General features: G+C 36.9%; 1 protein-coding gene across 4 annotated transcripts; it reads right to left on the bottom strand.

The window, feature by feature from the left end:
• Positions 1-49: 49 nt before the first annotated feature.
• LOC101260073 (helicase and polymerase-containing protein TEBICHI) lies at positions 50-27,768 on the bottom strand. Of its 4 annotated transcripts, XM_026032339.2 has the most exons (29): positions 27,588-27,768; positions 26,852-27,276; positions 26,545-26,731; positions 25,585-26,460; positions 25,294-25,358; positions 22,728-22,833; positions 22,391-22,591; positions 22,036-22,236; positions 17,048-17,209; positions 16,717-16,956; positions 16,333-16,545; positions 15,705-16,055; positions 15,396-15,548; positions 13,999-14,214; positions 11,080-11,298; positions 10,885-11,002; positions 9,171-10,309; positions 8,706-8,903; positions 7,409-7,668; positions 6,184-6,373; positions 5,978-6,088; positions 5,537-5,889; positions 4,216-4,324; positions 3,966-4,103; positions 2,022-2,118; positions 1,616-1,777; positions 1,423-1,519; positions 1,245-1,349; positions 999-1,138 (listed from the first exon to the last, which is right to left on the bottom strand). In XM_026032339.2, the coding sequence occupies exons 1-26, from the start codon at positions 27,621-27,623 to the stop codon at positions 1,707-1,709; spliced, it is 6,435 nt and encodes a 2,144-aa protein (XP_025888124.2). In that variant the 5' UTR covers positions 27,624-27,768; the 3' UTR covers positions 999-1,138; positions 1,245-1,349; positions 1,423-1,519; positions 1,616-1,706. The 4 variants fall into 4 exon arrangements, with proteins under 4 accessions (XP_010325163.2, XP_010325166.2, XP_025888124.2 ...); XM_010326862.4 differs by lacking the exon at positions 999-1,138 and having other exon boundaries at positions 1,214-1,349; XM_010326861.4 differs by having other exon boundaries at positions 50-1,519.

Raw genomic sequence — 27,768 nt, 5'->3', positions numbered from 1 at the left:
GATTTAGTCTTTCTTGCAATATTCCTCAACACAGAATCAAGGAACAATGTAGTGAATTGGTGTAATTTGAAATAGAAAAGAATAAGTGGTCAGTAGTCTCAATTTGGGGTTACAATACAAGCAATCGAACACTGCATGGAGTATTACTGCTATATAATAGGAATTCAATAATCCAGATTCGCCTTACCATCAAAACTCCTCTGTTTGTCTCCCTCGAGCACCAAGCATATTCAAAATGCCAGAAATTTTTATCCATGCACCTTTCCAATACAAACACCACAAGCAGATTCAAAGTGTCAGAATTTTTATCCATGCACCTTCCCAATACAATTTTCACGTCTCCTCTGCAGGATCGATCATCAACCAAATGACAATCTTTCTCTAGTTCTCGCATAGCACTGTAACACTAACTTCCAATGAGGTCTTCTAAGCAATGATAACAGCCATTCTGGGTGAGCTCTCTATTTTCAAATTTGACTGCCAGGAAAGCTCCTACCACTGTGGCATGCCTTCAGACTCCAACCCCTTGAGATTGATCTAACTATTCTCACTGTACGATGTGATTGGATGTGGATCTTCCAGGTCCCAGGTTGTTCCTCCATAAGAGAGAAAAACAACAAGTAACAATCTAAACACCATTAACCAATTCCACATGCATTAGATGTCAGGGAACATATACCAGAAAATGCACCAGAAGACATTCAATATCCTCGCACGACAATTTATAGAAACCCGAAATGTTCCTCGAGATTCGCATTAACTAAATTTTGAGGGCTTAGCCAATGGAAAAGTAATTATCGTATGCTTGTTGCTTCCCTGTAAATTTCTTTTTCCCTTGTCTTTTGGGTTTTAGGGGACCATAACCCCATTGCTTGTAGCCCAGAGCATTAATCACCTCCAGTAGGATTTGAAATTTGAGCATAAAGGATTAAGCATCTAGAAGGCTTCCACCAGTTGGACCAACTCCTTGGTTCTCTTGATAGGTATTACCCTGCCATTAATTGACACTTCAATATTAAGCATCTGCTTTCGCTGAGATCCAGGAGAATGAGGTAGAATCCTTATATAATCATCATTAATTAAGCACATTCGCCCTGTAAGATGCTTTTCAGCTTACAACACGATGAAGCAGCATGCTCTGGAGACAATCAGGAAAATGTCATCAGCAGAGTCTTAACATCTCATGCTCTCAAGAATATTGAAGCGGCCTTGGTTCTGAGCACCCTCATCACAATATTACTTACTTGAATGTCAGAGTTCTACAAATTTATCAGAGCACCAACAAGTGCAGATTTGTTCAATAAAGTGAAGAGTCTCTTCCTCTGTCCTTCCCACTTCCTTCAAGCAACCTAATCCATCAACAGATCCTTAGCTTGTACAGAAATTGTGAGATTATGACTTCAACAAAGAGCACATTATAACCTTGATGACCAGCTAATTCACATGAAGTTATACAGCTGCATCCCATGTGAACATCATTTGCTTGGTCTGTTAGATAAAGTTCTTGCTTGAGAGCTAACTGCTCCACCGAAATAAAGAAAATAGTCAGAATTAAAATGCCACAAAAATGCATAGAATGCATTAACAATAAGACACCCGAGAAGCTTCAGGTTACCTGAAAATAACAGCTGTTGATACTGTTCAAACAGCATGAAGCAACTAATAGTTTTTAACTTTGCCAACAAATGTCCACACTTAAAAACCTATCATTCTCCGGCCTGGAAAGGTTCCAACGATCCCCATGTGCTCCCAATCTTCAATTTCACATGCAGTGGGACTGGAACACAACCGTAGGAACTACTATAAGCACAAACTTCAAGAAGAATATCAATTCTAAGAGAGGGAGAAGTACAATAAAGATCGACATAAGATCATTTAGTCCACCAAAAGGTTTAACAAAGGTTAAGTCAATCAGAGGATCTTCCACACCATCCCCCAGAAATCCTCTAATTGACAAACCTGAGATAAACTAGGACTTACGATCCAGACAGGCATATATTTAGTTTGCAATGATCCCTTACCAAGAAGAGAAACAGCATTTTCCATGCTCATCTGCAACAACAATCCAGCTTCCTTTGCAACAGAAGGATCAGCCTCAAGTACTAATTCATCATGAACCTTAGCAATGTCGGAAGCAAGTGACCAATATTTAATCAATACAAACTCAAATGCAAATGTAAGCAAATAGCTCAGGAACTAAAAAAGAGATGAGAAATAGACATTTCTTGTCCTCCTATTAGAGATTCTAAGCACTTCCTTAACCAGAAATAACCAGAAATACAAGAACTTTCTCGTAGAATCATCTAAACAGTACAAAATCAACTAACTATATGCTCCCTTACCAAACTAAACAATATTTCAGTTCACTTAAAAAAAATAAGAAGTTCAGAACAATATTGAAAATTGTTCCTTCTGTCCATTATTGTGATACATTTGACAAGCACACAAGTTCACCAATTAACTAGAACTGTATCAGTGTAATAGAAGAAATCATTTATTTGAAACATCAAGTATATCAAGTTTAATTCCAATTTGAACTCTTGAAGTTTTGAGATTCTCATAGTAATACAACTCACACAAGTGAGTTAAACGTTCTGGGAATACTAAAATGAAGCAACCTAAATAGGAAAAGAGAGTGATGACTATGAGCAATTGAACCACATAGGGATGGCAATGGGGCAGGGCGGGGCAGGTGCGGGTGTCCTCCAATATTTATTAATGCAGTTTTAGCTTGCTGCTTTTCATGCCTTTTTTACTTTTTAAAAGTTGGAAATTGGGATTTAGTTTGAGTTTATTTTCAATTATTGATTATACCTCTATTAATGGTAAAAAAGGAAAAGAAGTTAAAATTTGTCCATGACTTTACTTTCTAAAATGATATTTTATCAAAAAAAATTATTAAATAGAACATGATATTTTATAATATTTAGGCAATAAAACCTTCTATTATTTTATTGTTGAATACTACTCCTACTTGAGAATAAATATGTAATTCTTGAAAGAGAAAGTAGATAATGTTACTGTCTTCCCTTCATCTGAATTTGACCAACTCTAGGAAATAACCAGCTTTGAAATAGTGAACATTTAAATATGTATTTAGATGAGATATCTCAGGCAAGAGTAATATTCAATAAAAAGTTAATGAAAGAATTTATTCCCAAAAATTATGAAATATCACGTTCTATTAAATTTAAAAAATGATAGAATATATTTTTACAAAAGAAAGTCCCAACCTGTAAGTAGTAAAAAGACATGGGCAGCCATCTAAGGCTGCATTGACAAACACTGGAGCAGCAAACAGTGGAGTGGGTTTATAAAATAGTTATCATGAAAATCTTGCTTGCTTATAGCCTAATAAAATAGTTTATAATCAACTGCTAAATAATTCTAAATATAACAACTGTGATTTATAAAACTTTCAAAAATTTTGTTTAAGTAAATAATAATAAAATAGAGGGAAAAAAAAACTTAAGAGGGGCGGGACGGGCGGAGCGGGTTGAGAATAGAAAATAAATGCTATGCGGGGCGGATTTAGAATTGTGTGTGTTTGACTAAGAGCACGTTTGGATTAACTTATAAAAAGTAGCTATTTAAAAGTAGTTTTTACAAAATCAAGCTTAAGTCATTTTAAACTTATTTGAAGTTATTTTTAACTTTGTCAAACACTCCCAAAAATTGAAAATTGACTTAAAAGTAGGTTTGACAAACTTTTACGCCAATCCAAACAGGCTCTAAACCCGCCCCGCCCCATTGTCATCCCTAGAACCACAACATAAACTGTTACTGTTAAAAGAATACGGACTGCTTTATCCCTCTTTTTCTTTAGAGACAAAAAAATCGTTTCTGAGAGTACCAAAACTGACTAATAGGGGGTGTGAATTGTCACTAGTCAGTGTCATAATTGAAAACAGATGAAGAACCAAGAGAAAGATTTTCTGTTTAGAAAGAGAATACTCGAAAACTACCTGTAAAATAATCCGACAACGTCCTTTAAGCACATGAAACTTTTCATCAACTGCAGAATGCGACAGAGATTTCTCAAAATGATCAAGCACAGAGTGAATGTTTATCATTGCAATCTTGATAATGTCCGCAGCTGACCCCTAATTGCAGACATAGAGACAAAAAAGGCAATGATGAAATGGGTAAATAGAGAAGGAAAATGATTGAGGAAGGGAAGGATGGGGGCAGAAGTGGAAAAGAAAGCAAAACTACCTGGCAGATAGAATTCACAGCTTGCCTCTGAGCTTTAGACTTTTCCTTACTGTTTCCAAAGTTAATTTTTGCCAAGAAACGCTTTCGTCCCTTGAGGGTCTCTATATAACTGCATCACAAAAGCAAAGGAAACTATTTAAGAAATATCAATAAAAAAGGTTGCATAAGTAACGAGAATTAATAATGTGTTACTGCACCAACTATAAAATATGACTAGCTTAGAAAGAACGAATATCGAACTATTAAAAGAAAGAACAGTTTTAAAGTCATTCATTTTCAGTTTTAAGCAGATAAACATGGCCATCAGCAATCTGTGTACAACACATGAGGCCTAGCAACCCCCTGCAATGTCTTATAGAAAAACACAACATGTATAATATACATGATCTTCTGATTTCCAGCCTGAACTGAGAAAAGTCAAGTGAACACCTTTCAACTAATGAATAGTAACATTACTACTAGGTTAATGACTCAAGTGCATGATGTACAACCAGAAGGATATAAGGAAAAAAGGCAATGGGAAGATTTAAGAGATGGAAGAAAGATATCTAATGAGAGAAAGAGGGAAGAAAGATATCTCATGATAGAAAGAGGGAGAGAAAGAAAGAAAGAGAAAGAGAGAGGGGGAGAGAGAGGGAGAGAGATAAAGAGGGAGAGGGAGAGGGGGGGGACAGCGAGGGAGGGAGGGAGAGAGAGATAGAGAGAGGGTTAGCATAAAATTAAAAGATGAATACAATAATCCATAAAAAGATTCCTAGAATAAGAAGATTCCCCCAGTTGACGTATATGAATCAGATACTATGGCAGACATCTTCTCATTCAAAGGATGAGAAATTTTCAGCAAGTGCACAGTAGAAGGAAACAAAAGATGGAACTTACGAAGCACTACGTGCAACAGTGCCAATAAAGTGACCATGAACGTGAGACCTAGTAAGAAATTATAAAAAACACGTGCATGAAAAAGGACGGAACCAGGTTTCTGTGATTGCTGGGGCAGGCACAAGGCAAAACATGGAGTAAAATTACAACCACTAACTAGATCCAAACAAGCTTAACATGATAAAAGAGAAGGAAAGATAAAGTAGTCAACATAATCAAGAGTGCCTTCTTGTATGAAAATTAAAACATCAAACAACAACTATAGTGCCTCACTACCATGATTTTAGGAGGAGAGGATCAAATTAGTTTCCAGTACTTCAACAAAAATTTCTTTTTAAATGCATCTAATACATCATAACGAGATAGAAGAAAAAAAGAAACTATAAACAGAAAAAGAACTAATAAAAATTGGTGAAACAAACTTTTACTAAATTGATCTCACCCTTTCTCACGGCAAGATGTAACTGCTTCCTGTAGCCAGGAAGCAACACCTGGAAAAGATCTTTTAAAGCTTTCAATTCTTTCAGCAGCTTCATCTGCACTACAATCGATTTGTTCTGCAAGGCTCTTAGCACCCATTCCATAAAGAATGCCGTAAACCAACCTTTTAGTTTGATCTCGCTCCTCTTGACTCACAATAGCCTCTGTTTTACCTGTCCATTTTGCAGCAATCATGTTGAAGACATCACCTTGGGGTTCACTAAGCAGTTCGATCAACGAGGAATCTTTAGAGAAATGGGCCATCAATCTCAGTTCTATCTGGGAATAATCTGCTGTTAACAGTAACCAATTATCCTGCGAAAGAGTAAGTACAATATTCAACTGAAACCATCCAAAAAGATAATTTCATATAAAGAGTAACTTAAGATTACTCAAGAGATACCTGAGTAGACACAAAAAAATCACGAGCATTGATCTTATAATTGTTGACATCTAACGGGCAAACGCCTTTATCCTTGTTATTCATTTTGAAGTCAACCATATGTTCAACACACTAGATAAATAAAACAAACCAATTAACCAACACGGTTTATATTATCTTTGAGGATGATTCACTAATAACAATGAAATAATGGAATAAAAGGGAACCTGAAGATTAGGTTCCTCCATTGACAGTCGCCCTGTTGCTGTTGTCGTCTGGAGCCAATGGCCATGCAGTGTGTATCTCTGTGTCCTCATAGATAGTCTAGCAAGTGAACAGATCGACCCCAATGTACAATTCAAGAGTTTTGCTAGAGTACGGTGCTCTTTAATTATAGGTACTATTGGATGTTCATTCCTGAAAACAATGGAAAAAAATCAATCCAGACATGTAAAAGGTAAAAACAGAAACAGTGAATGAAAATTACATAGATGTGCAGTACTTATTGCATATCCTATTGATCACCAAAAAGTAGGAATTACCAGGGAATAGAACTTGACCCACCATTGTGTTTCACAATTTTTGCTTATAATTTTATATCATATCAACAATCAAGACATCAGAAGTACAACATCACATATTGCTCAAACAAACAACTATTGTGCCAATGTGCATTAACCCGAATTGTTTGGGGTCTGCTATATGAATAGTCAATATATATTCCAACACTCAAAACTTTCTTTAAAACAAAATTAGGGGTTCTCTAAGACTAATCGTTCTCCAGTTACAACTGAAATACCAATCCCTAACAAACTAAAGGAACTTCTATCAAACACCAAACCTAATGCAAGTATACCAACATTACTAAGTACACATTCCAACTGGTTTGGTCTTGTATATATGGATATTTATTGTAGTCATAATAGGCAGCCTAGACAAAGAGGGAATAAATGGACCAAGAAAAGAACATAAAAACTTGTCTAAACAGTGAGACTTCCAGGTGTCAGGTGTGGACCGAGGGAATGATGATAATCATAATAGGCAGCATAGACAAACAGGAAGAAACAACTAACCAAAAAAAGAACTAAACCAAGAAGAGGCAAAAACTAGTGGTCTGAAGTTAATCTGGCCCTGGCCAAAGGCTCTCTTCACTTCTTCTAATTGGATGGGTGGGATCTGCCGGATAGTTTAGTCTCTACAGACAGAGGATAACACAATCAACTATGGAAGAAGCTAAACTAAAATGACATAAAACCTTGTGATTTAAGAATGCAACTGGGCCTAGCTAAAGGTTCTTTCTTATTCCTTCTTTTATTGGGACAGGGGACCAGAGGATAAATGACCATAGATAACTGCATATAACATAATCATACAGTAGGAGAAGATCAGAGTTAAGCGGCAAGAAAGTATCTTCCTTCAATAGGGATCATATTAACAGAAATCTTTTAGTACCTTAGCAAATCCAAGCAATGCTTATCAGTACTAGGGTGCCTCTTTCCCTTTTTATGTCCTTCTGGAACAGGAAGCTGTAGATGCCCATAGAGTACATTCGCAATTTCTGCTGCTGTGTACAATGAAAAAGTCATGCCAGCCAACTTGTAAGCTTCCTTTTCCAGAATTTTCAGCTTTCTTCCCAGAATTTGTCGTGCCTGTAGGCATCCTTCCATGTCAACACCTATTCCGCAGAGCTCCATGTCTGCAAGAACATTCACCTACAAGATAAACACGTATATCAATTACTTCCAACATTGGGAATGGCATACCCTTTAACAAGTAATAAGAACTTCCCTCTGGAGAATATTTACATCACTGTTCTCCAAACAAGATTAAAAAGGTTGTAAACCTTTCGAGTATTAAAGCTTGAAATATTTAGAAAAAGAAGCAGTTCTATTTTGCTTGAGAACCAAACAAGTACGATAGCATCTAAATTATACAAAGGAAGAGATGAAGATGAAAACATTCTTAATAGTGTGATAGGCCTTCTTAAAGACAAAGATACCTCAGCTCATTGCATATATACTCTATTCAAAATTACAAAACTGAAAAAAAAAAATTCTACAGAATGTTGAATCGATTAGACAGTGAATAATAGATGTTACACATCTGCAAATGCCTCAATGGATGTTTTTTCAGTTCTTCATGTAGAAAGGGGGGAAGGACAATTATTACTTTAAAGAAAGCAAATTTCTTGATGAACACCCTATTAGGTACAACTGGCATGTACTTAGGCTTTTAGGCTCATGCCAGATTATTCTACCCCCCCCCCCCCCCCCATAAAGAAAGAGAACAAAAAATGATAGAATAACACATTAACTATGCCAATTTTCTTCGAAAGTTCATTTATTCGATAAAAAATTTAGAATTCATCACACATAATCCAGGTCTTTGTCTTGTGCTGGGCAAGCATTAAAATACTAGGAAACGACCAAATATTCTATGGACAATAATTTATTTATCGCAAAGAACCGGAAGAAAGTTGCCAAAATTGGGGTCAGCTCCCCTTTCCTAAGATCCTGGATGTGGCAGTAAAGAATTAACTTGTTATAGATTTGACCAGTTACTTGATTGGATAGCTTTGATGCCCCCTAGCAAGGGCCACAGAAAAAGCTTGCACTTCCCATATTTTACATGATTTAATCCCAATCCATCACAAGTTAGATTGACATATTTTACATGATTTAATCCCAATCCATCACAAGTTAGATTGTATTGTTGCACTAGAAATGGATCACATGCAATATCTCCCTACCAATGGCATTTCAGTTGCTCCAAGTGCCTCAACAAGTCCTTCAGAAATGACTAGTTTCCATAGAACAGAACGCAAGGCTCGTGTTTGTGCTGCTCGACGACAACAACCATTATGAGCAACTTGTCGCATCTGATTCTTCCATCTACCATTTCGATTAGCGGCAGCAGCAGCCTCGATGGATAACCTTTTCTTCACTTCCTGCAGGAACATGGCAACCTTAGAGGAACAGTTTTTAGACAACAATGCACTTATTGCCAGCAATTGTTCAATGGGCAGTAGATGTTCCAGGACAACAAACGGCTAGGTTATCTAGTTCACTGATAACTTGTGACAGTATTTCATAGACCTTACACAAAGGAAAACAAAAGCAGCACTATGTATAACTATAACAGCAATAAACTCTATGAGAACAAATGTATAAATTATTATATGTTCAAGCTGATCATTACGAGATATTAGGGTTACCTTTTCTATACTAGGGTTAGAACCTTTCTCCTCATCAGGCCAAAGGACCCAAGCTACTATACACAAGTCAATTGCATCTTGAATGGGAACAGGAGACAACAGATAGCAATTGTTGTCAATAAGATCTACTCCAAGAGATTTGACCAAAAGACTCAAACCACCAAATCTCTGTATTGAAACAGTAGGATGCTTGAGTACCTGAATCTGAACTTTTAAGTTCCACGCAAACTTTTTTATATCTTTTTTTCTCATTATGGTACTAATTCTATTCCATCGGTGTATCGCTATCTCTAACTGAAGATTTGGTGGTAGAACATTCCCAATATCATCATTCGTAATGGGTGACAATTGGCTATTCCTTTTGCTGTTGGACCAAAATAAGTCCCTCGGAAGATTTACATAATAGACAGGAGAATCTTCCCAACAAATGGCTATGCCATATATTTCAAATGGAGCATTGCTGTTCAGTGCAGACTTTTTGCTAAAATGGACATCAAAGTAAAACTCCTCAACAGCTTCCCAGAGACCCAGGAAAGTATCAAATCCACCGACAACAGCAGTCGCATTCATAGGCCCTTTCTCTGATGTTTCTTTGACTCTTACATTACATATTTCAGCTCCTTCACAGTGTTGTTTCCCAGCATGATTATGATCATTACATGTACCACCTCCTTCGATGCCCTTAATATTTAAAGTAGGATAGGGGGAAGTCTTTGCATTATCAATATGATGAGTAGATTCATTAACTTCAGTCTTAAGACCATTAGATCCTTCTATATCAAATGCCTCTTTGTCAGCAATTGTTTTGCTTTTTGCATTTTCTGCTCCAGCATCAGGAATAGTGATATTGACCTCCTTACTTCTTTCTATGGATGTGGAAGAGATTCGATTTGCATTCTCCAGGCTAATAAAGCTACTAGTCGACCCTTCTGCAGAGGAGGTACTAGCTTCTTTGTGAGCACCATGTCCAGCAGCAGTAGATATGACAGGCTGTGCAAGCGTTGACACATCAAGTCCAAGCGACTTGAAAGCTGAGAATGCAGCAAGCCTTGCTTCCTCAGCTTTATCGAGAACAATCTTGCGTGCACCATTTTTTATCTTTTTCGCAACTCCTAATTGGACCATCCGTTGTGCAGAACCTTCCATAGTTGATAAAACAAGTTACCCAATTAACAGACAAACAAATGATCATTTAAAATGGCAATCAATAAATCATCTTAAACCACTGGAGCATTTATGAGCATAGATGAAGTGTAGGAATGTCAGCAGAAGGAATAAGGGGATAGCAGAATATGATTTCAACAGCAGTACAATATATTGAACTGTGGTTTCTTGCTCGAATGGAAAGTGGAGACTGTAGTGTGGCATCAAATGAATAAGAATAAATTAGTCCCGCGTACTATGAGGAAACAGGATCGGTAGAAGAAAGAAACAAAGAAGCATACTGAAGCAAGAAGAATGATGGTGACATTACATTTCTCAACTTCTGTTGCTTGTTATAACATATAGTAAACCTTGCAGAACCATATGAAAGTGAGTCATAAGCATCATAATTTACTATGTCCCCTTTGCTTCTCAAATATAGGGATGTCAAAAGCAGATAAACCCCTCCATGGATAAACAAAGAAAGTAATTGTCTCCATCCAGTATATGAAGCATTCTCATTAGGGTAAGTAACAGGCCATCAATGTGGTCCCAAATCATCGTAACTCACCTTGGTCAGCCCATGATGAAGACTCAAAAAGTACTTTGATAATCTCAGGAACTGATGCTTCAGCAATTGCTTCAGGTGTCCGAAGACCCGCTTTATATAGTGCTCGAGCTCGGGAACCCTGGTGAGTTCTCATTAGTTTTAAAGAACTTGACCAAAATAAGGAGAAACATATAGGGAAGAGAAACTCTTAGTTACCTTAACATATGGAATGGTGGTGAGCTCTACAATCTCTGCCCGCACACCAAATGAGACACGATTTTGGAACTTTGACACTAAGCCTTCAAGGTCATGCCAACCAAGCCTCTCACAAAAAACAGAAACCATGGAAGCAAACCTTCCAGCATTTTCTTGTAAGGCCTGAACCATGCCCCTTGCGACTTTAAATGCACCACAAACCTCGATAACCGGCACTTCCTTCATCCCATAATGAAAACTTGGAATTCAGAAGACTATGGCAAGACTACTTCCCAAGCATCGATGAGCAAGAGACGACTCAATGGGAGACAAGAAACGCATAGTACTCAAAGTGTACATACAACAGTTGATACAATTCATTTGAACCCGAACACATATAAGGACATGTATACATAAAAAGAAAAAATATCTCAACAATTAGCTAGAGAAAAAAGTGTTGAAGGAATAAAATGATGCAAATCATCGATTTAGTACTTGCAGATGCGATAAGTAAGAGATTAGAAAGATATTTTAAAGACTACAATATTTGAGGAACACAACGAGCACCTATTTATAGGTGTTAAACACAAGACAGATCATAATACCCCTACACCGAGCAGAATTTAATTACCATCAAATAATGAACAGAACCTCGAGAATGATACTTAAAGTAACGTGAGAACGAAATTTTATCTTTTTGGTTTCTCACAAGGAAAACTATATTATGTCTATAGGAAAAAACAGCACAACACATGTGGCCTTTAGATACTAAGGCGACAATAAGAATTTAATCTCATATGTTGCAGGATATTTTACCTTCTCAACAAGTGCCAAGAAAGACTGAGGCATAAAATGAAATCTAGTAATTCACAACGTATCTATTATTTGAATGTAAATAATGAATACAATCTGGTAATCTTGTATTCAACCTTTTCTCCACTTCTCCAAAATATTCAATTTTCATCGACGGGAATTATGTCACCCATACTGGGTCGTTCTTTTACGGAGGGTTTTGGGAATAACTCTGGGAGGGTTCCGTGGAATGACGTTTTGGATCAGATGAGAATCGATGAGTGTTTAATATGTGGCGCTCGTAGGTTTGAGCTAAGATCTAGAACAAATTCCAAGTCAACCTTCTTTGCTCAAGTGATTCTCCTCTCTGAGAGCATGTTATCCCATTGGGAATTTTATATCCTTGTAGCACTGAAGGGCTCTGGCGCTCTCAACAAAACGATGGTCTCTATCACTCTCCTGGCTAAAGTGAGTGATTAACTCCGCTGGGGTTTCTAAGTCCAATCTGAGTTTCGTGCCTATGGGCTCCCCTTCTGAAGGAAAGGAGCTAAAATGAGAGTATAACATTAGTCATGTTAATTTGTATTATCTGATTCTGATCACATGGGATCTTATCATATCAGATAAGTTAGGAAGTTTCAGATATTTAGGGATTGGATTTAGAATAGAATTATCCCTTAATTTTGGACTATCTAGAATAATCAAAGGACTAAAAATGTTCTATTTATGGTTATATGTGAGCTGTTGAATCCCCTTGACAAGAAGAAAAATTCAAGCATAGTGGTAAAGGGGGTACAAAATTGCTTTAGCTCATATGTTCAAATTACAACAGTGACATTCTAGAAAATGCCCTCATATAAATTTCTGCTTCCGGCTCAGCCACTGGACATATGGGTTCAATTCCCCAAAATCACGTGTGTATGTCTATCCACCTTGAAATGATAGTGTACTTTGCTAGGGTTGCTAGCATATCTTGTTTTATATGACGTTACGAAAGGATTCACCACTAGCTAATCAAGTGGGTGATCAGACAAGATCTGTTGTATGTCACTGTCTAGTAGAATGTAGGGAATTCCCCAGAAATGAGAATAGAACGTGTTTATGGCCTACAGAGAGCACTGTATTTCAAGAAATGATTCTCTAATGATTTACCATGTTTATTATTTTGAGATGTTATGGATGTGCATGAAAAAATCTGATTTTAATATTGAAGTGCATGTGTTTTTTAACAAAGAAAAGAACATGCCCAGCCTTTTAGAGGGAGGTCGATGAAACTTAGAGCCCATTTAGATAGGCTAAAAAAAAGTACTTTTTAAGTAAAAAAAATAAAAATCAAACTTTAAAATGACTTTTAAGTCAAAAAATAAAACGTTGGGAGAGTCCTACTTTTGGTTTTTACTTTTTTTAAGTCATTTTGAACTTATTTTAAGATATTTTTAACTTTGTCACACTTTCAAAAGCTAAAAATGACTTGAAAGTAGATATGACTAGCTTTTAAGTCAATCCAAACAGGCTCTTAATGCGTAATTTGAATACTCACCCCATTGAACTTTGTGGCACAAGTTCAAGTATCAGACCAGATTGTTCGAGTTGAATACTCCTTGCATACTTTCAGTGGTAATCCCCCACACTAGACTTGTGAGGCTTCTCTTGTCAATGCTCCCATTAAAATTACATGTCGGGCTATGTCCCGTTTCTACTTATATGTAATGTATTTCATAGAAGCTCCATTTTGACTCATTCTGATATATGTATATGTATAATCGGGTTATGCCTCTCATCAAAGCTTATTCAGATATATGATGTTTTCATGCAATTCTATGATATGCTATTGTTTTATATTTAGTAGATACAACAGGGAAAGGGGTTCGCGGGGGAGAGCCAGGCTTGTTTAATGCCGGTCACACACCCCTAACTTGGGTTGTGACACACATGATAATTGTCCAACACGGGACAATATCTCACATTAGAACATAACTCTTCCAAATATTTAACTCTTAACATTCTACCACTAAACTTATGATTCTAATAGCAGGTATTCGCAATAAAACATAATAAGTGTGTTCTAAAACAGAAAATATGAATAAAATGAAGAAGAGGTGAGAGAGAGGGCAACAGTAGTGTTTTCCATTCATCAAGGAAATTTACCTGGACGAGCCTTGACAGTATAAGAGACACAAAGAATCTCCGACAAATGCGAAGCATGTTCTCATCTGACAGCATATGGTCATTCAAGGATCTGTTATCCAACTTTCCCTGCAACCCTTTAGTACCAGCATTTGACCTATAAGATGCACGAACTGGTGCACCATGAGCCATTCGCATCAAAAAGGGTTCTTGAACTCCAACCCGGTTGCCAACTGACTGCACATCAAAACACAGAGCACACAAATGTCTCCATCACAGTCATCATGATTGTAGGAACAAATTTATCTCATGAAGTAATGTCAGGCAATTATCATATTAGCAACCAAGCATAAACTGATGACCTCAAATCTTGGCATGCCACCTTATAGAAAAATCAGGCAGTCTTGAAGCATCAAAATCACTTTGACATTAACTAATTATTCACATTGATTATAAAGAACTTAAAATCAAGTGACCAATCATTAAAACATCTGTTCCTGCTAAAGAACTTCTTTGTCCTGTAGTCCTTGAGGTAATAAGATATTTTAGGGCATAGAAAGAAAATAAAAACTCCATGGTTTACCAGTTTACCTAGCATTCTAGTTGAAGATGACAGATATCATAGTTTACCAGTTAACCTAGCATTCCAGTTGAAGATGACAGATACTTCACCTACAAATCTTTGAAGACAAATAACATATGCTATACAGTTAACATTAAGGAGTCATAGACTTCATGTGTCAGAGAATGAGAAATTAGCTCCAAACTAAAGTATCTTGCCTGTACACAAGAACTCTATTTGAACTATACAGTACATAGCTCATGAATCATTAGCACACTTTCCCTTGCAAACTGACAAACATTAGAAAGCTCAGCGAGTACATACTTATTTGTCAAGGCAAGACACAAATAGTTTTAGATAATTGACAGGAGCTGGATAATTTAAGAGCGGTCAAAGTCCTACAGTCCTGCCTCGGGTAATGCGTGAAGTCTAGTGGTCATATTATTCATCTATTGTAAAACGCATTGAATGAGAGAATTGGAGAAAGGTGTGGCAAAAACAAAGGTCAACTCCCGAACAATCAGCTAGTGAAGGACAAATTGGCAGCATGTTAACAGGTTTGTGATAATTTTTCTACTAGGGGGTGTTTGAATTGGCTTTTATAAAGTAGCTTTTAGCTTATTTGTACTTTTTTAGCATTTTGTGTCTATCCAAAATACCTCCAAAAATAATTCTTAAAAAAAAAAAAAAAGCCAATAGGTACTTAAAATAAGTCAATCCGAACACCCTCTAGGTCTAGTACTTTATGCATGAAGATAATCCATTTGGTCATTGTGCTTGGACTTCTCTTGTCTGTGACCACGCAACCAAGTAAACACAGCAACATGGACATGGGGCAATCTCAGGTTGGGGTTACCTGATCCAGGGTAGACAACTCCATGAACCTCTGGTAATACAGTTCCCAATCTGGCTCCAGATCAACATTAATGGGTGTCACTAAGTAAACAACATGCAGATCAGATGCAAGCACAAACCCTTCCCTCGCTCTAATCAAATCATCCAAGACAACCTACAAACAAGAGAATGACCATTGTTGGTTTCCCATCCCCACATTTGCACTTTACTAAATTGCACAAAATGTAAACAAGGACCATTTGGCTAAAAGAACAAATTGACAAGAATGATATGATGATAAAGTGGTAGTAAGTGGAAACAACTATGTTACCAGTGATTCTTCAGGAGAGAGAGAACTGCCAAAAGCTGCACGACCAAGAGGCGTGACTGTGTATAATTTGGTATCTTCACTCCATCCAAGAAATTTTTTATGGCATAACCAGCGAAGAGAATCTTGTGCTGATTTAACCACATCATCAAATGGTTTTGTCGAATTGAGAAGGGTACACCTAACATACCGGTTAATATCACTAGCTGTTTGAACAATACCACCAGCAACAACTTCCAATATTGCGTGGATCATCCCATTCTTATCTTCGGATAAACAAGAATGCAACGGTGGACAGCTCTCGTTAACAAGTGCCGTTATTCGTTTGACCTCTTCTGGTTTGCAGATCAACACCTGAAGCAAATAAACAACAAAACAATATAAAGTTTATGGCACAGTTTCAGCCGCAGTTAAGACTTAAATAGAAAGCAAAAGATGCAAATACAGACAGAAAAATAGTGATATATGAGAACAGAGTCCAACAGGTGTAAGCAACTTCAAAATTGTAACATTTTAACAAACATTTTACAGAGACTAGCTTGTAAATCAGACCTACAAATTACACCTTTCCAAGTATGCAAGCTCTGAATGAACAAGAAAAAGAAACAAATAGGAAATGGTCAAAACATACACTCTCTCCTTTTGTATCTATACCCGTCCGACCAGCCCGACCAGCCATCTGTCGATACCTCGTACCATCAATAAAGTCACGACCAATACGTGGTTGTCGAAAAATAACTCTCCGAGCAGGAAGGTTAACCCCTGCAGCTAAGGTTGATGTAGCTGTTAAGACACGTACAAGTCCTTTGCGGTAACAGGTTTCAACTGTTTCTCTTTCCTCAACCTTCAAGGTAGAAAAATATCTCAGATGAATGCAGCTTTACTCCAAAAGAACCCACCCAAACAAACAAAAGAAAAAACAGGAAAACCTAGAGAACTAAAGAAAACATTGACTGTAAAACGTAAGAATCAATAAACGTACTATAACAGCAAAATAACTTTAAAATGACATTACCGTGAGCCCAGCATGGTGATAGGCAACACCGGCAGGAAGAGTCTCTTCCAGAATAGGATCCAACCCAGCTGGAGATCTTCGTAAAGCATCAATTGCAGAAGTAATATCAATTGACTCATTTTGGCCACTCAGTTGATTCAAGGAAAATTTTTTAAGATGTTTCGCCACATGCCTAGCAGTAGATTCACATCCTTTGCGACTTGAGCAGAAAATTAGCACTGAGTTGCCTTCTTGGACGACCTGACAAATCTCAGATTGATATAGTTTTCCTTCTATTACTTCTCTCGACAAAATAAAGTTCTACTAACAAAAGTAAAAGAGAAAATTATACCTCATTGCAGAGCTCCACGATGTGATCTGGATCTTTACCACCAAGATCAGCTGCTTTCGAGATTGTTCTGACAATGTCCATTTTTTGGTTATAAATTGTGTTACCTACTTTTACATATTCTTCCAATGGAACAGGCCGAAACTCGGTCTGATACAAAGCTGCCTGCAAGAAACACTCAAGAGCTTCATGAGACATTCAGGATAGAAGGAACAAAGAGTCTTATTCCCCATATTCACATGCATAAAGGACAAACAGGTACAGTACAAAACTGGAATAAAATCAAGTTAGAACTACACCGGAGTCGGTGATCCAAATCGCTATAAAGTAAGATGATATGTAGCATCAATTGGTCCCTTTCCTCATGTGACAATTAATAGGGAAGACCTCAGATTATTATTTAAGTTGATCAACATGAAATAAAAGTTCTAACAAATCAAAAGAAACTCAAGATTGAACCGGCACAATTAGGATCCAAACATGTGGATGGACTAAAGAGAAAGGAGAGTCTTGCTGATTGTCAAAGCTATGAGAGAAGGAAGAACGGGCATGTTTACCAAGTTGGCATGACTAATATTCGTCCCAGGTGAGAAAAAATCAAGATTTATTTTTAAAAAGATTTAAATAGATTAGGATATTTCAACCTCATGCGCAGTAGCTCGACGGAAACAGGACAACCTATGGGTGACTTCAAAAATGGGATGATAAAGTCCATGCGACACTTAAGTACCAATTATCCGACCCATATTGTGGACATACCTGGCAACAGGGTGATTGAAAAAAGTGCCTAAACAGTTATACATTTGGGAAAACAACTCATTGCTATTAGATTAAAGGGACAGACTGAAAAATATACAACTAAAAATTTGAAGTCAAAGAAGGATGGGAAGAAGCATGACCTACTGCGGTTGCCATAGTTTAGGACCCTTTGTCAATGTGAATGTTGGAAAAATTGAGAAAAAGAAATAGTCATAAAGAAGTACTTATTACCAGAGATATGAGGGGAAGCTCTTGAGCCAAGAACCCAAGGTACAATGAAGATTAAGATGCATAGTTAAGGACTTTTCAAAAGAAAACCAATTTATGTTTTTGCCTTCTTCACAATTCACGCGCAAAATGCTCTTTAATACGCAGCTATTGTCATCTAAACTTACGCCAATCTACCACCTTCATGCCTTTCCTATAATAATAATTGTTGTGCACAATGTCCATTCTATTTTTTCTATGCCCTCAAGTACTGCAACTAGGTTAGAGAAAATGATGAGCAACTTCATGGGAAGGAAAGGAGGAGGAAGAGAAATATCATTTGGAAGTTCAAAAAGAACCAAAGCTTAAATTTTGGTGAGAGGGGCACAGGGGGTCTAGAGATTCAACGATTTTCAAACCTCTAACATACATAATTGGATAAATGGATATTGGAGTAGAAATGTAGAAAATGTCATGGAGAAGGATAATAGTCACAGGGTATGAAGCTTCTTTTCATCTTTTTGTCATATGTGATGAACATGAAGAGTTAAGCTATAACAATCTGTCCGGTCGTTATGAGTAAACAATTGATAAAAGAAATTGGGTCACAAAACTATTGGAATAGTGACTAAAACTTTTTAGCCTAGACTAGCCTCAGACGGAATCTGAGCGAGGTAAAGTTGAGGCATTGCAGGAAAGGATTGGATGAAATATCTAATTTCAATTGGTTTTCTATTAGCTAATATGCTAAAGAGTTCATTGAGCTTTTTGGAATTGAATTCAAATGAGTAACACTGATTACATGAAAAAAAAATTTAAGTGTGTTCCGAGATAAGCTATTTTGGAGGAATTTTTGAGGTCCTGTCCCTTACAGGCCGCTATAGCGGCATGTCAACCTCTATAGCAGGATCTAAAAAAACAATGAGGGCCGCTATAGAAGGATTGGGGTTTGATTGGACCACTATATTGGTAAGTCCCTCTAAATGTAGGAAAACCCTCAAAATCAGCCATAATCATCAAAGAACATTTTGGAGAAGAGAAAGGGCGACCTACAACAAATATCAGCAAATTTTCATCAAGAATCTTCATAAAGGATTAGCAATTTGATTCCCTACTTTTGTAGTTTGATTCCTAAGACTTAGAAAAAGCAATTGTGGCGCTAGGGGAGGGTTTGGATTCAACCTAAGTTGGGGAAAACCCGAGTTTATGAGGATTTTAGGTTGCAAGACCTTCAATTATTCTATAAAATGTTTTTTCTTGATTTATTTACCGTTACTCACTAATTTAACCATATAATTTAGGTGAATTAATGGTGAGAAACTCCTAGTTTGGGTGGAATAATCATAAGGTTGGCCTAGGGATTAGGATTTGGATATAATCCAAATTTAGGCCAATTGTGATTTATGTTATACTTTGTTATTATTTTCAACCGAGAACAAGTTAAAGCTTCATAAAAGATCAAAGTTTTGTGATCATCTGTAGTAACTGTATGGCACTCAGGTAGGCTAGGTTTTCTTAACTAAGTAGTTAGATTTGTTTCCAATTGCATAATATCTTTAGATTGTTCGAATATTGCATGCATAAGTGTTGGGGCATGGAGTATAGATGGTTGAATGTATGGTTAGTTGTGATTTAGGCTGGTGATGAATTTGATTTGTTATTGTTGGCATTATGATGTGGATGGATGTTATCCTTGGAAGGTAATTGTGGGTGATTGGATTATGAGTAAAGATATTCCGGAAGGATTTATGTTAGATAGGCCATGGTTGGTTGTATTTGTGTTATGTGTATTATTATTATCATTGGGTCAGGTGGCACGCTGACACATATATATTATTATTGGATCAGGTGCCACGCCGACACATATATATTATTATTGGATTGGGTGCCACGCCGGCACATATGTATATTTTTATTAGATTGTGTGCCATGCCGGCAAATATATATATTATTATTAGACCAAGTGTCACGTCGGCGCATATATATACTATTATTGGATCGGGTGTCACACCGACGCAATATATATTATTATTGAATGGGATGCCATGTTACACATATATATTAGTATTGGATAGGGTCCTACACCAATACACTAACAGTTTTGTGTGTGAGTTTCATGAGTGTTGTAATGAAACGATTACATGTTGATCCATAAGTGGTGTGTTTAAATGTTGGGATGGTTCTTGTCTAGACCAAGGTTACATGTTAAATACTGTAGATGATGTTTTAGGGATCTTTGATGGCCCAGGTTATTTGAAGGCGCGAGGAATCAAGTGTGGCTTGTCGTGTTGAGGTTGTTCGTGATTATTGTGTATATCGACTCAGGGTGAGGACTTGAAGTCGAACTTATTTTCTAGTTGTGATTATAATCATATATATATATATATAGTTGTTAAATTGTGGTTACTTATTCGTATTCTGTATAACTGGAGTGTTGTCAACGCAAGGTGTTGGCATGAGAATTTGTGGGACAGTAATAAATTCATTATCAAAGTAGTGGTGTTCTTGTATTTGGGGAAATTTCTATGTGATAGAAGGGCTAGGCTATGATCTAATATGAGAGTGGAAAGAGGGATGAATGTTTAAATATTGGAGTTGACCGCGGAAGGAGGTGGTGTGACTTGGGTTTGAGTATATGGAGTCTTAATCTTACCTTCAAGTTGCATGTTTCTTTGATTATTTGCATGATATTATATGGTGGATTTAGATCGAACAATGATGCCTACTAGTATTGTATGTACTGATCCAGTAATGTTTCTTAGATGGGGAAGATGATGATCTTTGACAACTTCCACTTCTCTTTCCCTATGATGGGAGTTGTGTCGTGTTTTCTTTTATATGTTGTATCTTCTTAGTAGCTCTTGTACAGATTTAGACTAGTTCCTTGGGGAGCGTTTAGTGTGATTCTTCACAAAAGACTTAATGCAAAAATCAAGTTAAGAGTAATTCTATACTTAAATAAGATATTAAATTATGTTTTATTTATTTCCGCATTGCTCATTTTAAATTGGGTGGTAAGAGTTCTCCTATCAAGGTGTCAGAATAGGTGCTCGCTACTCGCAATGCCTGATGGGTCTAGGTTATGACATAAGTAGTGGATAGATGTCGGATGAGATGACATACTCTGATGAGGTGAACGTAAGGAAGGGGAACGTGAGGGAGGAAAGGTTCACTAAGTACGTTGGTTATACCATCTTGTATAGGGAAAAGATTACTTTTTGGAAGGATTTGTTGTCTGATCGAACGACTTTGAAGGATGGCAACACAGGATTTGGAGTAGGTGGGGTTGAGGAGTTCCTAAGGGAACTCTATGACTACTTAGCAGAAGGAGATGGATCACAAAAGGTAGTATGGTGGGTTCAAAGCAAAATCATTCAAGGAAAGACATTTTATATGGAGCTGTTTGGAAGGGGAAAAGGCCCCACGCGGTTAAGAAGCTGAAAGACAAGCTACTGGGCATCCTCACTGACGCTATTTAGTTATTCGGGATCAGAATTCGGACACACCAATTGACCAAATAAAGTACTCAATTTTTCACTCAATCTTGATGACCAATAATCTGAAGAAGGAAATAGAGAGGACACGGATCACTCCATGTAGTGAGCTAATGCTGCTTGTGTAAGGAGTGTCATGAGCAACAAACCAACGTTTATTAATAATGCAGCTTCACAACACAGATATGGACCAATTCTGTTTGTTTCGCATTGTTAGAGGAAGCAAACTGGAAGCTTGGAGAACAACATAACATCTCTTTTGATTTATTTGGAATGCAAAAGGTAGCAACTTGTTCAAGAATAGTGAAAATGGCACAAGTATAAAAAAATTATTGTTGTTCACCTATTTGACCCAAGGATATGTAGAAGTATAATATGATCATTTTTGTTTTATGTAAAGCTTTTGGTGTGTAAAAAGAATCCCCTTCTGTATAGATGGTTGGACAAACTTAGAGCCATATATCCAACATGGGATGTTACCCATAAAAATTTTAATTGAAAAGAATTAAAAAGCTATGAATTTCATCTTACTTGAAGCCAATCTGCGACTGCTGTCACATTAGGCAGAGTTGCACTCATGCCAACAATTTGGAGACTGCCAGCAGGGTCAACTTTTCCACTGCTCGTGCCTGAAGTTTCTCCACTGGATGACTCTGTATTTCCTTCACCAGATGCATAGCGAAGCTTGGTCAACATCAACTCCAATAGATATCCCCTATTCTGGTCTCCAACCTAACATGGAAACAACTCAAGAGACCAAGATGAATAAATGCATTTAATTACTAGTTCCAGCAAAGACGCCAAAACAGAAGCTCCGAGCAAACAGAAAGTGAACTTAAAATTATGGAGAGGTTTAGCTTGGATATCATTAAATAAAAGTCAATACCATGTGGAGTTCATCAATTACTATGATACCAAGCTCTGACAAACGGTCCTCTTCTAACAGTCGGTTAATTAAGGAATTTGCTTTCTCAATAGTGCAAACAGCTATAGCGGTATCCTTTGGGAGACTACCACCTCCCTGATTACCATAATAACTGCGAACATGCTTTCCAACTGGTTCCAGAAGGACCTCAAGATGTTCTGCCTGAACAAGTTTAAACATGACAGTAGACGAGATAAATATACTATATATGCTACATATATGCATTGTAAAGACCACTCTGAAAGCTACTTATAAAAAAAAAAAGGAATCATCTTGAAAGAGCTAAAAGAAACTTCACCTTCTCTGCACAAATGGATACATAAGGAAGTACAAGAAGACCCATTTTTCCAGATGATAAGATTCTCCGTAACATTAATATCTCAGCAACAAAACTTTTACCAGCACTACAGAAAATAAAAACAAAAATTGGTTAAACAACAAAGAGACACTATGACATCTGTTGCCATTGCTAAAAGGACTAGATGCAGGATTGGACAATTAGAAGATAAGAACGTTGTCCTCCAATTAAAGACAACAAAGATTATAATAATAGCGACAATCATATAATAATACTAGCAGAATAAAAATACAACATTAGCAACATAAACAGCAACGAAGATAACAAGGAAGAGGGTAGCAATAGTTTGTTTGTGGATTGGCATTCATTTTGGTTATGTAAGAAATTTTCAACTTCCTAACAGAAAAAAAATACACGAATATTCTGAGCAGCAAGCAATATGTAATGACTTGGACCAATTAAATGACCCAAGAACACAAAAATTCAGAGCAGCAAGCAAAATATAACTTGGACCAGCTTAAATGGTCCGAGAGCAAGTATGAACCTCATAAGTTTTTACAGAGAATAAGATGAAACGGACTTTTTCTACCAGCACTTGCTGTCTCCATGAATAACAACGTTACTTGGTAAAATGGATAACAGCAAAGATTCATTCACAGTGAGCAGGAAAAGAAGAGGAGCACAAGATCACCCCATCCACCGTGGTAGGTAAAAAATCAAACTAATGTACTACTACTTTAAGATCAGTAACATAAATAGTGTGGATTAGCACTTTGTTTGATGAATAGATTAAACAATCTTCAAGATACTAAAACAACTCAACCAGGCTTTGCATTAGTACCAGATGCTACAATTCCACCACTTCACAAACTTAAAAAGCTACCTTCAGGGTGACCCAGTGGTTTGAGCTTGGGACTTCCATGTTGGAGGTCTCAAGTTTGAAACCCCTAGCCAGCGAAAGCAAGGGGTTTGCCTTCTGGGTCGAGCTCGTCGCACCAGGCTTGCCTACTGCGGGTTACCTCTCCTATGTGATTTGCGAGCTATTGCATAGAGCGGGGGTTTTACCCTGTGCGCACCCAAAGAGTAGCGGCAGCAGGTTTCCCTTGTCATTAAAAAAAACTTCCAAAATCAAGCAGTTTCAGAATAAGATTGCTTCGCTACTTACAATGCCTAACTGCGCACGGATGACACTCACAAATCAAGAAATGGTCCAAATTTTTCAATTTCGTAAAAGAAGTAATGCCTAAAGACCATCTCCAATGTAAAATTTGGTGTTTTAGTGCTCCAAGCCAACACCAATTCTCACACTATTTTGGTGTTCATCAACACTAAATCTCTTTTTAATTATTTTATTATTATTTGTCCTATAAAAAAATTTTGAAAATATAAATAATACAAGGATCATATATTTATATAAAAGAGAACCTTAGGCCCGCCTATGTGGCGCCACAACAAATCAGAATTCTCTTTCAATTTATTTATTTCCAAAACTAGTCTTCCCCTTTCATGAAAACTTGTGACTTTTTACGAAGAGTTGTGAGAAGAGTTGCGACTTTAATGAAAAGTTGTGACTTTTATGAAAACTTGCGACTTTAATGAAGTGTTGCGACTTTTATTAAAAGTTGTGATATTTTTGAAGAGTTGCAACTTTTCCAAATAGTTGTAACCTTTCCAATAAGACACAATAAATATTTGTGCACTCTACCATTTTTGTTGTCTATAAATAGAGGGATTTCCTATCATTTTTGAACATCTTCTTCTTTTTCTACACAATTAGATATTTGTGTACTTTACTCATGTTGAATGGATCACTGACACCATTGCTTATGTTACAGATCGTGGTATGTATTTTTACAATTATTAATTTATGCTTATGTTATTAAGGATAAATGATAAGATGTAATAATTTTCATTTACCTTTACATTATTAATATTTTATGTAAGATAATATACTATTTTAGTTTTTGTGTATTACTTTATATATTCCGTGATATTAAGTTCTTGCGCGAAGCGGGGGTAATATTACTAGTAATAGTATAATATTGAAGAGAGAGAGAAATATAAAGATAAAAGGAGAAATTAGTACAAGAAGCATCTTTTTTAATGTAAAATTTAGTGTAGTGGGTTGGAGATGGTTTACACTAAAATAGTGTTGACACTATTTAGTGTAAATTTGGTGTTATGGGTTGGAGATGCCCCAATGTATGGCTCCTAGGTCTTTGGTCTAATGGAGAGCACAGCACGTGATACCTTAATAAGGCGCACGCAAGGGATTCGAACCTTTTCACAGACAAAGGTTTAGTATTTAAGCAGAAAGGGTAGAAGGTGCGCGCTCATTATTCATCGAGTTTCAAACCATATGCCTCTAACCCTCGGAGTTTCTCCGGTTATAAAAAAAATGACTAATATAAAAGGTGTGGATATATCTCTTAACGACGCATTTGTTTATTCTAGCATTCAGAAAACTATCTTCTTCATGTAACTACAAATTTATAATTAACAAAAAAATCTACATCATGAAGAATTAAATATGTTTAATAGGAGTCCAAATTACTCAGATACAGACCTAGTAGAAGCACAATATACCAGATTCCGGTTGTGCAAGACTCCATCCACTTGAAGACAATCAACCTGCAGGATGTAAAATGAAACTCCATTAGACTGTACAGAATAATTTGTTCATACTTAAACTGACAACAAATTTGATCTATTGTAGACGCCTCAACCTCTAAAGTCCTAAATACCTCCAAACAGAGTTCATCACAGGGACCAATCAAACACTCCAGATCTCTTAAATATGAAGCTTCTTATGTCTCACAAGCCCAAGACAAGATTAAACTAAAGGTAAACAGCATACCTGCCATGAGTACAATTTTGAAATGCCCTTTTTCCTGTAAATGTTGCATACTTCAGAAGGTAGCCAATGGTTGAGATCTGAATGATTCTTTAGTGGTGCAATACTTGAAGGAGTGTTGTCTTTACTTGATAAGGAATTATCTGTATAACTATTAAGTTTCTCCGGAGGTGTTGTTGATGCCATTATATCAGTATCCTGGATAAGCACATCCTTACCCTTAGAAACAGGACATTTTGGAGTCTTGTTTTGAAGTTCAAGGATATTCCCTTTTTCTTGAGCTGCCTTGTGAAGGCTAACAACAGGATATCCACTCAAACTTAGATGATCTTGGGACCCGGTTATTTTGCCGCTAATAGTCAGGATATCCAAGTTACTTCTGTGAGATTGTATAGAATCGAAATTTTTTTCGTCAGAGGCAAAGTCAAAATGCTTAACAGGCATTGGGGATTTCTCTCCATCCAGATCCTTTCCCAACTTCCTCAATGAAGCAACAGCAGAAACAATGCCGGCATCAGAAACTGTCACTATACCTTCATTAAATACTTGGTGGGACTTATTACCACACTCTCCATTCCCAAGACTATTAGAATTGATTACCTCATTATGATTTTTCAAAGCGTCGGACTCAAGTGCTGTTTGAGAAGAAAATTTATCACTTCCCTCAAACAAACCATCAGCAACTTGAATTGCTTCATTCCAAAATGCTTCTCCGGGTGAAAAAATGGAGCTACCACGAGTTGACTTGGGAGTAACACCAATACGAAGCTTTGAAGATGTTGAACCAGGTGTCTCAGATTCAGTTGACCCAATGACAGGTATATTGTTACATTTTCTCAAGATTATCCGAGCTTCACCTGATGTATTCCCCTCTGTTATCTAGCATAAGATGCAAATTCTCACTGAAGTTGACAAAAAATCGGTGAATCGACATTGTGGTATGTGGAAAAATATAATACCTACCTCAATAGAATTTAAAGCTGCACACTCAGAATTAGATCTTCTGTTGAGGTTAGAATCATTTTCACTTGAGATGCAGCGGACTCTCTTTGCATTCTTATTATCCACCTCAAGTAAGGGAGAGCTACCACTCCTTTTACTACCACCCTCACGCTGTGCTGAAGGTAAACTTAAACTAGATGGCAGTTCACTGAATTCAGGAAACACAGAAAAGTTACCAAGTCAAACAACATGCAGAAAAATCCAGCCTAGCAACCACATTAGCCACAAAACCAATCACCACCAGGAAATCAAGAATAAAAGGCATTACCTGCAATATAATGACAAAAAATTCGTAGCAAACTGCTTAAGTTCTGAGTTTCCGTTAACCTTTGTAGTAACCAAGACATCTTTTCCATGACCTCTATTTTCAACAACATGTGAGTCGGAGTGAATATCAAATTCCTCCTTTGAAGTTTTTGCTTCAGTAGTTGTAGATTGTGCTTCGACCAGAAAAGTACTCCCTTTATTTTCATCTTTTAGATATGGACCGATCTCTAACGTCAGGTTTCTCTTAACCGGTGCGCCTCTAGCTATGTGTGAAGATTTACTATCATCCTGAGAAGTCCCTAAATACCCATTCAACGAACCTTTCGTGGAAGGAGACACTTCCTGTATAGTCTTAACATCTTTCTTGGCTCTTGTAGGTTTCAAACTCGGTGATAAGGACTTCCTCTTCTTTTTCGAAGCAAAGAACTAATAAAACAGTAGTCAACACAACAACAAATACCAAAATTAGCCATATATTATAAAGGACATTCCACAATCATCAAAGCATGATAATAAAGGAATTAAAAAGCTAATGAATTGAAAATAAAATTGCCCCAATCATGTGGAAATGATGCAAGATAGATTTTTTTAAGAATCTACTACAACTTCTCAATTAGAAATTAGGCGTGGGGGATTCAATAGCATTGTGCGGTTCCTAAATCATAAAAACTCAAAAAAAAAATATGGAAAAACTAGGGTTTACTAGGAGGAGAAAATGAAAAGAAGAATGTACAAACTTGGTCAATGCGTTCTCGAGGAGTATCAGAAGCCATGAGAAGAAGAAACCCAATAGAAGATTTGATGATTTGGTTCAGCAAATTGTGTTCGCATTCATAGATTTGAAATTGGAATTTTTGTTCTTCTGGCTACGCTGCAAAGTTTGAAGAAGCCATTTGAATCTATTAAAGACCGCGCAGT

Source organism: Solanum lycopersicum, chromosome 8 (genome assembly GCF_036512215.1).
Source record: "Solanum lycopersicum chromosome 8, SLM_r2.1".
Lineage (NCBI taxonomy): Eukaryota > Viridiplantae > Streptophyta > Magnoliopsida > Solanales > Solanaceae > Solanum > Solanum lycopersicum.
Note: the sequence above shows the minus strand (reverse complement) of the source record. Positions and strands in the feature narration are given on the sequence as shown.

Excerpts from the sequence above, each read along its gene's own strand:
- LOC101260073 (XM_010326861.4), bottom strand. The coding sequence starts at position 27,623 with ATGGCTTCTGATACTCCTCGAGAACGCATTGACCAA. Across the intron at positions 17,210-22,035 it reads CAGTCGCAGATTGGCTTCAA|GCAGCTTTGTATCAGACCGA; the intron begins GTAAGATGAAAT and ends TGTTTCTTGCAG. Across the intron at positions 6,374-7,408 it reads CATTGCTTGGATTTGCTAAG|GAATGAACATCCAATAGTAC; the intron begins GTACTAAAAGAT and ends CATTGTTTTCAG.